This window comes from Strongylocentrotus purpuratus, unplaced genomic scaffold, assembly GCF_000002235.5.
Source record: "Strongylocentrotus purpuratus isolate Spur 01 unplaced genomic scaffold, Spur_5.0 spur5_scaffold_2, whole genome shotgun sequence".
Taxonomy (NCBI): Eukaryota; Metazoa; Echinodermata; class Echinoidea; order Camarodonta; family Strongylocentrotidae; genus Strongylocentrotus; species Strongylocentrotus purpuratus.
In genome coordinates this window covers 23863656-23875213 of record NW_022145605.1, presented here as the reverse complement: position 1 = coordinate 23875213, position 11558 = coordinate 23863656, and the positions used below count along the sequence as shown (strand labels likewise).

The window sequence follows — 11558 nt, the reverse complement described above, 5'->3', positions numbered from 1 at the left end:
TCACAAATGAGAAAATACCTCATTTAGGGGGCCCTGTCTTATGAAAGAGTTGCAATTGATATCAATGGCAACTCTGTACTAAAGAGATAAATGTGATTAAAATCAATTTCAAATCATTTGTAATCGATTGCAACTCTTTTATAAGATGGACCCTGATCACCTTATCGCTAGTACCCTTAGTAATGTATCCTTAAACCAACTGATACAACATGAATAACTGCTAACAAAAAGGAAATTGTTTTTATGGAGTACAAATATTCATGTTTTATTAGACTAGACAATGACAAAATATATCGGCATCTCTAAAAAATCATACTCTTTTTTTCTCTGTATCAATTCTTGATGTTTTTATTAAAAGCTCATACAAAGCATTGCAGTTTGCAGGAGGATTGATGCATGGATTAATAGACGAAATAAAATAAAAGGTAAGGCACAGTCTCATATCAGGAACAGAGATGTTTATAATTCACATCATTCTAGCCTCTCAGTATTACAGATGGGAATATGTCTTTTAATATCAACACATCAGGATTCACCTAGTAAAAAAACATGATTTTCATGAAATGTTCATAACGGTTGATTTTGATTACTGCAGACAAACCACATGTTTGATCCTGTAGTGTATGTACAAAAGATATGGCGCGGTCAACCTCAGCAAAAGAGGTGGCGCGTTTTTTCCCCACATATAAATGAATGGAAACTGTGCGCATCCCTAGGAATTGCGGTTTTTTACTGAGCTTTGTTTTTATAAGATACAGAAATGCAAAACATATTACATCTTGCATGATCATTACACAAAAAAAACGCCACAGTTTTGCAGAATCCAATCTGAACCAGCCTTTATATAAGTTTTACTCTTTCAGCAACATCTGAGTGGTTCAACTATAAATCTGCCCAGTCTCAGGCACCTGGAAGCTTCACATGTAACCCAAGGCCATCAAAGGGAACTTTAAAACAGCGTCTTTGTAGAAGGGTCTACCTATTCATCTCTCTCTATACAAAGGTAGTCTCACGTACGGAAAATGATGAAAAAGTAAATCTGAAATCATTTCCATACTTGTTCATCAATTCATTTACATTTTCTATTTCAAACAACTCCTATACTACATGTATATTTCTGAAGTATAAACATTTACATTTTGTCTCAAACATTTTCGCTTGAAATAGAGTCTCATCACCATCCGTCGTAACCAACATACTTATGTTTTATATTGAATGACAGAAATGTTTTATTATTTCTTTTATAGCTTTATCACATGCATTTATGTCAGTTCATTGTTTTCCACCATTTCAAAGCTATAGGTGAACTTTGTGGAACATTGTAATTTTTGGAACCGTAGTAATAATCACAAAGTAATTTTTTTTTTTTTGCATGCTGGATCTGACTGCTTTGAAGGAAAGTCAAGTGGTCAAAAGTTAAGTTAGGCAGATAGCATTTTTAAGTCAGTTGGTACCCAAGCACAGTTTTTTTTCTTATCTGTGCTGGAAATGGCAGTAGTTGTGGTATATATGGGTTCTATTTCTGAAGACATAGCTACTTTTGCAAATTAGACTATACATGTAGCTGAACTTATTTCCCCAAAAAGTGCAAGTCTGATAGTCTGGTAGTCTCAACATTCTGATAGCAGTTAGACTGCCAGGAAGTAAACATGGAATGTCAAAAGTGGTATAAAAAACTGTCTGTTTTGATCCAGAAGCTTTGGAGTTAACATCCTTCTGGTTCTGAACAGATGAAGTAAAATTTAAAGATAAACTTGAGTTCTGGTAAAAAAAGAAAATTAATTCTCACAGAATCAAACGAAACTTACACTGAATGTTCAAGATTACAAATAAATGTCATTTGCCAAACAATTTTGGTAGAAAATGTATACTGGCTGAGTAATGAGTATAGAAAGATAAGGAAATCAAGGTTTGTAGGCCCGGCACCATTTGTGTAGTCCCATATGCTGTGTACAGTGCCTGTTACTTTACCAAGAATGGGCCAAATTTATTATTAGTGGTGGTGATTTGACCCGACTGCTAAGAAAGCATAAATGCTTGAAAGTAAGCAACCAGACGGCCGACGGCTTTAGGTCCTCTCCGAGGGACTGGTGATGAGGATAAATGCCTTACCATACGGCACTGGCGCATCACCTTGGTTTTGAACCCGGGTCATCAGATTAAGAGACCACTGCTCTACCAACTGAGCTATCGCGCCTCCTCTTGCAGTACACACCAGAACTTTATCTTTATCTTTAAGGTCAATGAAAAATAGACTGATAAAACTCTACAAAAAAATGTAAAAGGAGTAAGAAAACTAGATGGAACTTCGACTGCGCGCAGTCGAAAATGATGCCTCCGTCATAGAGCAATTTTACAAACCAAAACAGAAGAAATATTTCGAATTCAAGTTCAATTGTAATCCATTAACAGGTTTTCAGAATATTGTGATTACAAGCTATTTTTGCATACATAATGAGCCCATGACCTTTGACCTTATGAACCAAGAATCTACTCAGTTCATTGGCTCTGCAAGAAACATACATGACCTAAGTTGGCAGGAATCCATCAATCGGTTCTTCAGATAACGCGATCATGAGCTGTTTTTGCATACATAATGTGCCCTGTGGCCTTTGACCTTTGACCTTGTGACCCCTACATCTAATCAGTTCATCGGCTCTGCAAGTAACATACATGACCTAAGTTTGGCAGCAATCCATCAATCGGTTCTTCAGATAACGCGATCACAAGCTCGTTTTGCATACATAATGAGCCCTGTGGCCTTTGACCTTTGACCTCGTGACCTCAAAATCTAATCAGTTTTTCGGCTTTGCAAGTAACATACATGACCTAAGTTTGGCAGCAATCCATCAATCGGTTCTTTAGATAATGCGATCACGAGCTCGTTTTGCATACATAATGAGCCCTGTGACCTTTGACCTTTGACCTCGTGACCCCAAAATCTAATCAGTTCATCGGCTCTACAAGATACATACATGACCAAAGTTTGGCAGGAATCCATCAACCAGTTCTTCAGATAACGCGATCACGAGCTCGTTTTGCATACATAATGAGCCCTGTGACCTTTGACCTTTGACCTCGTGACCCCAAAATCTAATCAGTTCATCGGCTCTACAAGATACATACATGACCAAAGTTTGGCAGGAATCCATCAACCAGTTCTTCAGATAACGCGATCACGAGCTCGTTTTGCATACATAATGAGCCCTGTGACCTTTGACCTTTGACCTCGTAACCCCAAAATCTAATCAGTTCATCGGCTCTTCAAGATACATACATGACCAAAGTTTGGCAGGAATCCATCAACCAGTTCTTCAGATAACGCGATCACGAGAACGGGACGTACGTACGTACAGACGTACGTACGGACGTACGGACGGACGGACAACCCGAAAACATAATGCCTCCGGCTACTTCGTAACGGAGGCATAAAAAGCTTTTCTGTAAAAAACACTTTCAAAAGATATGTCCATGAACAAAACAGATGATGTACATTTAATCCTCGACAAATTTAGTTTGCCTAAGAGTTGCTTTATTTCATTTGGTTCTTGATGTATTGGACGACCTGGTAAAGGAGATTCTTTTTGGAGGAGTCCGCTACACTTGCGACAAATACAATGGTCCTTCTGTCACATAGTTTAATATCAAGGTTTATGTCCAGTGGAAAGCCATCATCGGCTTCATCCGATGATGATGATAATTGGTCCTTGTATCTGGTGCCATCGGTCATCGTTTGTCCTGCTTCAGTAGGTTGCCTCGATGCAATGTCTCTAAGGTCTGTCTTTCCTAGAGATGACGCAGGAGCTCCAATGGCATCTCCAAGCCTTCCATCTGCACTATCAAGACTTGCTGTGGCAAAAGTGTCATGTGATGTTGACTCTAGGGTCGTCTTAGATGATGCCTTTGAGATGTTGCTGCTGAGGGTGGGTGCAGGAGTTGGGAGCTTTGCAGAACCTGTGGCTGTTGATGCGCTTGAATCTCCTGGGGGAAAAGAAGTGTTGAGCCTGGCTTTTTTCAATATCCTGCCATCCTCCGAAGTGGAGGTGGTGCTTGCTCTCGGAGATGAACAATGCGATGGGACCGCACCCGGAAGATCAGACGTCGCTCTCTGGATAGGCCCATCATCTTTAGATGAGGATGATGCTGATGATGATGACGGGATATTGTCCTTGCGGCTTGGTGGATCCTGACCAAGTCTCTCCTCCCCTGCCATCACCTTAGAAGACGAGGGGACTGCTGATAAAAGTGATGATGACTCTCCTGGTGCAAGAGTTTGCGCTGTGGATGGGCAGACTGAAGCTTTCCTTTGGATGAGTTTCTCTCTGCGTCGTTTCCTGCGTTGATACGACCAAGTGTTCCTTGAGGCAGTCAGAACAAACTTGGGACACCATTTTGATGATGGCTTCCTATTCACAGACATCTGTTCAAAAGAAGAACAAGATATGTTCAATTTTTTTCTCACTACAATGCGGGCAGATTTATGATTTTGAAAAAGATTTATATGATCTAAACAGGACTACTAAACAAGTCTCTCATGCATTTTTTAATGAGCCTCATATAAAACACTCTTTCTTAACATACCATTCTTCACTTTAGAAGTCTTTCAACTGTTTGAATAAAATGTTATTTGAAAGTGATGGCAAAAACATATTGTAAAGTTTGCAGAAAAGCAATTAACAATTAGTATACTAATAAAACATTTGGTGTTCTTTTGTTTTAGGTTTGGCGTATTCACATTGAAAAAGCAAAGTGACAGATGATGTAATTATTTGCATGTCTCATTTTTGAGAGATTTTTTTCTCTGCCCTTGCCCTTTCATTTATATTGTAGACTGATATTGTACCACCTCAAATAAAATGTTAAACAGCATCTGAAGTTTTAGGATTGAAATCAGGGCAGCCATCCAATACGAAAGTATCGTAAGCATACACAACAACCTAAAAATGAAAGACAAAATAAATAATTTGCACATTGGCAACACCATACCTCTAGCCCCTGCATCATGGTATGCACAGCCTTAGCTACAGACTGGATCCTGTTCTGTAAACCTCCACTCAGTCCAGGCTCCAACACTCGCTTGATATAAGTATCTGGGACTGTGACGGTGAAAGGAACGTTCTTCTCCGCTAATTTTCTTTTTGGGCATGCTGGAAGCTGAAGGGAATGAGAGGATTTGAGAGAATGTTGTTTAAATTAAGTGCTCAAAGTCTTTTTTCTATATCCACAAACTTAAACTGATAAGGTATATTTTCTATTTCTCTCTCTCTCTGTCTTTATTATTATTTTTATTTGTTATCAATTTGAACTGCAATATGTTGAACAGTTCTTCTTCATTTCTAATTTCAATTTTTGTTTCTTTTCAATACGGGTGCACTTATTAGATTCTTTTCTGTAATTTGAACAATGCAATTATGTAATCTGTTTGTATCCGTTTTGGGGCTGTTTTTACAGGGAATTTCATTCAATAAACCAAAATGAACAAATAAAACCTCTCTCTCTCTCACTCTCTCTTTCACAGTAATGTTAGCAAGTGAAGCCATGCCTTTTCTTTTTCACCAGTTTAAACACCACAAATAAAAGTTTCCTTTACTGTATATTCTGGAGAAAAAAACAAATCTTTCCTGAAGTAATCCCTTCCTCTATCAATTCTTATCCATTATGAAAACATCTAAGTATATTTTAATAGCATCCATCTTTCTCAGACAACATCATGCCATAAGAACAAGATACATAGGACATCAAAACTAACTTAACACTGATAAAGTTTCCTTTCCAAATGAATTATATGATGAATTTACTGCATTTCTAAATAAATAATTTATCCATTTCATGTGGTTTCCAAAAAGAATCTTTGTTGAATTCACTTGTCTTACCGGAGATTCCATATCTTCCTTGAACGTCCATGCAATACCCCAGCGCATTGTTCTACCCTGGCAAAACTCTGTATGTGTCACGTTCCTGATCTGTAATGAAAAATAATAAAAAAGGGAAACAAAATTTAAATATAATGTGGTTTTATCTGGAAGCTTATTAAGGGCAAGTATGACAAATTAATTAGTTTTCTACATTTTGATTGCTAGTGAAGGCCTCTCTATGACCTGAAATACTGAACTTTGCGACCAAGGCCTCTTATCAATATACAGACTACAGAGATCAAGGCCTACACTGATTTGATTGATGCAGAGTAGAGTTTCTAAGCCTGGGTTCTACATGACCATAACCAAGGCCTTTAATTTAAGATCTGGTACAGAATTGAGGACAGTAAATAAAAAAACAGTTTAGAAACAGGATTGTTCACTAATTATTTTAAGGAGAACTTCACCAAGAGCAAACAAATGACTAACCTTGTGTTTTCTGAGCTCCTCTCGCACAAGGGCCAGACTGGATTTCTTCCCAAGCATGGAGGTGTACCAACTAATGAAAAAAGAGAAAGAAAAGAAGGTTAAGATTATATGTGTTGGGTGAAAATACAATCATGTCCTTCATCAGATATCTAAAGTTTGCATTCCTACTGTGATCTTATAAGGCAATTCTGTGATAACAGAGCAACACACAAACACAAGTTCTGAATTTTGAATGGGAAAGATTTTACTATATAGCGGAAGCTTTGATTCAATAGCCATAAATTTTTATAATGCTTGGAGCAAGGAAATATGGTCAATGTTCCTATCTTTGATAAGTTATCAAAATTGGCTTCAACAATACTGTAGTGGGTTTTTTGTTTTACCAATGTCACTTGTTTTACTGGAATTTCTCAAATCCTGTTTATGCCCGAGGATTGATGTCTTTCTTCATTCCACAGCAAATATTTATTAAACAAAATCTATATAGACCACCTATCCTTCAAATTTGATAATAATAACGATAGTTTCTTATATCACACTTTTCTGTCATGTTGTGACATTCCTGTTGCTCTAACCTTATTACCCCAGTCATAGTCAAGTGGCCAAACATGTAGCGCTCTAGCATATTGGGTATCCATTCACATCAGGATGCGGATTAATGTCCTGCCAAAGGACATTAGTGCCGTGCTGTGATTCAAAGCCTAAACCCTTGGATTAAGAGTCAAGTGAATGAACCATTATACCACTTCACCTCCACATTACGATTTCCTTAAGGGGAAAGGCAAATGTACGGAATGCCCATTTTCTCTAAGTCCCCCATACTACATGCATTTAGACTGATTGGTGACTTACACGACTTGATGCCTGAGACACAGACTCTCTTCAAGCATCCTGCAATACAAACCCTAAGCCCTTGGATTAAAAGTCAAGTGAATAAACCATTATACCACTACACCTCCACATTACGATTTCTTTACAAAAGGGGAAAGGCAAATGTAGGAAATAACGATTTTATCCGAGTCGACCATTAGACTGATTGGTGACTTACACAACTTGATTCCTGAGACGCAGACTCTCTTCAATCATCCTGCGAACAAACTCCACCTCGCCTCCCTCCGAGATCATCTCCAGCTCGGCAGCGGTGCTGACGGACTTGGGCTCCGGTCGGCTCATGCTGCGAGACGTCATGATGCCCTGTGCCTCCAGAGAGTTGCCGAAGAAGGGCGGGTTGCACATGGTGAAGTGGTAAAGAGGCTGCCTAGAGGGGGCGCTGTTCAATGCCTGTTCGAACATGCTGTCTTCTAAGGTCTCCACGACTGTAGAGGCAAGGGAAGGCAATTTTGGTTATTCTACTAGTTTGGCCAGGAGGAATTAGACCACCCAATGTGGTCACTGCCAGGTGGTTATTTCATCAAATCAGCTCTCAATTAAAATTAGGAAAAAGGGATCATGGGGGACCAGCGGTCATCGATAAGGCATTGTTTGCTATATAAAGAGGGCGCAAGTAGCTATAAGTAGTGCAGTGAGGCTTTAAAGGTTTGTTGTGGTCATATTTACCTTGGGTTTAGGGTTACAGTCTTTGATATTATGTTCAGTATTGGATCAAGAGCTGTAGTTTAAAATTCACCAAGAAATAGGTAGACAATTGTTGTCAGAGCATGTATCATATAATAAATCCAATTAGTGGCTTTTGTGTACTAGTTAATTTTGATTCTCAGCATAACATAGAAATCTTGAACAGTGCTTTATTACCTGTTATTTTGTCATCGAGTCCATTGCGTGTGATGTTTTCCTTGGCGTAATAAATGGCTAGTGCATCTACCTCAGATGCAAGGAAGTTCCATCCATTCATCTGAGCCCCGAGCAATGGATAGATACAAGATGCCCCACAACCTGTGAGATACCATAGAAAATAGAACATTATATATGAATATAAATTGCATTCACAAAGTAATGCAGATTTATATGGCCATTTAAAAAAAATCTTTGAAAACCTAAGACAGAAAAAAAGGAAGATGTCTCTCAAATTTAGTTATGTGTTATGTGTCCATCACATGTCTGAGGAGGAAGAGGTAGACAAGCAAAAACATACATACATGTAGATGTGCCCCAAAAAGATACAACACTGGAAGTTGAAGACCTAGGGAAAGCCAAGTTGGATAGTAAGTACTGGATCATCATAACAAGAATCTGAAAGGACTCAATGAAGTATTGGCAATCAAATGATGAAGAGCATGAAAGTGTATATTTTATAGAATGACACAATTGGAGTCAAGAGGATAAATTCCCATCGAACAACAGTAACATTTATTCAAATTGTTGCCATTTACTGTGGGTCCTGAAATTTCATGAAACATGGCACAGTATGTCCAGAATACATGCTTTATCTTTGGATATGATTAAAAAGGTAAAGCACCTTAAGAGTTTGAGGCCAAATTACTTCCATGAATTCAGACGAAAAGATTTTTTTTTTCAAGTCCCTCTTGTTTTTGGATTTATATCTTCATCCCCAGGTTAAGTTAATGTAGAGTCCTGTCTTACAAAGAGTTATGATTGATTGATTGATTTGGATCAATCGCAACTCTTTGTAAGACGGGGACCAGGTTTTAACTGACAAAATGAACAAAGTTGATTGAGATTCTCACCAGTGTCAATGCCCCACACTGTCTCTTTGCCATGGCCTGTTGATGCTAAGAGATCCTCTATCCAGTGAATGTAATTGAGTCTTAGTGACAGGGTGGGGATGAGACGATCCAGCGGCAGCTCAACCTCGAGTCCAAAATCCTCCTTCAGTAGCGTGCACGTCAGCGACCTCAGAGACTCTGAGTCATGGAAGTCCAGGGTCGCTTTGCCAGCCTGGTTTCTGATCACATGACGTGCAAACTCCGGGTACTTCTCGGCCAGCTCGTCAAAGTTTGGTTTGTTGTCCTTGTAGCGATTACGAGGGTGCATGAATTTGTTGAAGGCCATTCTTGCAGTCTGTTCTGAGTTTTTAAAGATAAAGACCAGTTATGGTCATGCGATTGCATTGTGAAAGAAACGTTGTGGAATCGATCGGAAAAGGTTGATCATCTAGCATTATATTGATGTGTACTGCAAGGTTCTGGAATCATCAAAATGATAAGAAATTTGGCCCAGTCTTTGTAAAGTTACAAGCACTGTACACAGAAAGATGTGCGTGACACGTGCGTTTATCCCTCACACATCAATAGATAAACTAATTTACCGAATATATCAATTAGTAGGCGGTTTCCCAGCAAAATTTGTATCATCATGTCCAAGTTAAAACATACTCTTTCACATGATTGGTAACAAGAGCTTCCATTTCATTTTTTTGAAGTTGGGGCGTTTCCAATACTGGTCTTTACCTTTAAGGTGAAAAAAAAGCACAGGTAACAATGATTAATTTGTTTTGACTGCAACTTTTATTTACTTAAAAATCACAGATAAATAAGTTTCTTGACACACAAAAAACAGAGACAGATTTCACAATTCTTTATGATGAGAGACAGTCAAGAAAGTCATTTATTGATTAGATTGACCATGGACAGTGATACGTTTGAATTACCAGTTGAACAATAGTATGCGCAAACCTATACAAATTTTTGTAACAAAATTATACGACATCACCGATGCGGGGAACATTTTATGCGCGACCATTTTGCACTTGTTATAGACCATTCAGCACCAGTTTATCTAACTTTGAGTACCAATTTCCACTTCCAGTGAAACCATGAGACTTTCCTGTGAATTTAGCAGAGTTCACTAATCTCTTAGCAATTTCAGACATTACTGAGCACATTGCTGCTCGAAAACTGCGCATACGTGAGAAAAATGGAGTCTACGTCATCCCTTGCAATATGCTCGCACAATATTATAACTTCTCATTTGTGGATATTATTCATCGAGCTGTTTTGAGTCGCATGATAACACACGCACAATATGCTTATTAGCAACTGTGCAGCGGTCTGACGGAGAAGGTATTGAAGGGCAACGTACTTAAATTTACTACAATTTACAAATGTACAAATGATGAAGGGAAAATATGAATTTTGATGTTGACGGGAATTTTTTCAAAGGAAAGGACAAGGAGGAAGAGAAGGCCGAAGGATGACCTAAAAAGAAACAAGAATAGTAACATCTAAGGCTAACAATGATGCTGATGAGCAACGCAAAGGTCCAACAAAGTTCAAACCAAAACAAAAACTGTCTGAACTGAAGTGAAAAAGCAAAATTTACCCCAAAACGACAAAAAAAAGTCTGATTTTATTTTTTAACTTACAAAAATGACAGTAAAAAATAACATTCGATTCGAATCTAGAAGTCTAGGCCTAAGACTAGACTTTATAGTCAAGATAAAAGTTGTCTATGACTTGTAAGCAATTTGGACAAGTCAAGGAAACTAGACCTACAAAATATGAAGAAAACAAATCTTCAACTCAAGTTCAACATCGATGCCTTCACAATGCTAAACCGAATGGTCCCAAATTTGGCAGTAATAAACGGTCACTCAAATTATATCAGAACCATATTTTTAGATTAATTGCGAGTAAAGGCTTGATGACATTATTTCTGAAACCAGCTTAACAAAACATACATATTATAAAAAATAGTGATATTCTTAAAAATCTATATCATATGAAGAATACAACAAAAATGTAACCCAAATTACCGCAACTCGACGTCAAAGTGCTTCTGCAGACGACGCCACACTAGTTTAGTGTGCGCACAATTCTTCTGCGCAGAAATTGCAGACAAGTATCGTAGGGATTTCTGGGTAAATTTTCAACGTGTAGAAAATATATGCGAGTCGGAAATACGGGAACAATATGCGCCGTGAGAAAGCTTGAATCAACGGACGAATACTGCTATATTTAGTTGATATATGACTATTGAATTCTTTATTTTCAGGTGAGTTATCTCTCATCAATGATTATTTATACCATTTAATTTGATATCCATTTAGCGCATAGTTTGGGTGTGTGCATGGAAATTGCGAAGGTGTCGCCATGATGGGCGAATGTTCATTTGCATCAGTTTGCTCCGTAGGCGTTGACATTTGTTGTGTTTGACTGCATAGGCATAGCGAGCCACTAGCCAATGCACTGCCACTGTGTGTGATTGTGCCTGTGATGTGAGTGAATGAGGATGGGGGAATTTCATCGTGTTCAAGTCTGCACCCAGAATTTGACTTTAACAAGAAAAAACTAAATG

General features: G+C 38.3%; 2 protein-coding genes across 3 annotated transcripts in view; one reads left to right on the top strand and one right to left on the bottom strand.

Annotated features, from left to right (window-relative positions):
- Nucleotides 1-3532: 3532 nt before the first annotated feature.
- LOC588854 (RNA N6-adenosine-methyltransferase mettl16) lies at nucleotides 3533-11065 on the bottom strand. The gene is made up of 8 exons (XM_788518.4): nucleotides 11017-11065; nucleotides 8990-9323; nucleotides 8097-8237; nucleotides 7393-7660; nucleotides 6345-6414; nucleotides 5874-5963; nucleotides 4987-5154; nucleotides 3533-4420 (listed from the first exon to the last, which is right to left on the bottom strand). The coding sequence occupies exons 2-8, from the start codon at nucleotides 9312-9314 to the stop codon at nucleotides 3533-3535; spliced, it is 1950 nt and encodes a 649-aa protein (XP_793611.2). The 5' UTR covers nucleotides 9315-9323; nucleotides 11017-11065.
- A 62-nt stretch (nucleotides 11066-11127) lies between these two features.
- Nucleotides 11128-11558, top strand: part of LOC115918832 (lissencephaly-1 homolog) — a 35643-nt gene continuing 35212 nt past the window's right edge. For both annotated transcript variants that reach the window (XM_030992026.1, XM_030992025.1), the window contains exon 1: nucleotides 11128-11255. The gene's annotated coding sequence lies outside the window, so the exon portion shown is untranslated. The remainder of the gene's footprint in view (nucleotides 11256-11558) is intronic.

What these genes read in the sequence shown, in the direction of transcription:
- LOC588854 (XM_788518.4), bottom strand. Translation starts at nt 9,314, where the DNA reads ATGGCCTTCAACAAATTCATGCACCCTCGTAATCGCTACAAGGACAAC. An exon ending in AGTGTGGGGCATTGACACTG is followed by an intron (nt 8,238 to 8,989) that starts GTGAGAATCTCA and finishes GGTATCTCACAG; the next exon opens with GTTGTGGGGCATCTTGTATC. An exon ending in AGGAGCTCAGAAAACACAAG is followed by an intron (nt 5,964 to 6,344) that starts GTTAGTCATTTG and finishes TTTTCATTACAG; the next exon opens with ATCAGGAACGTGACACATAC.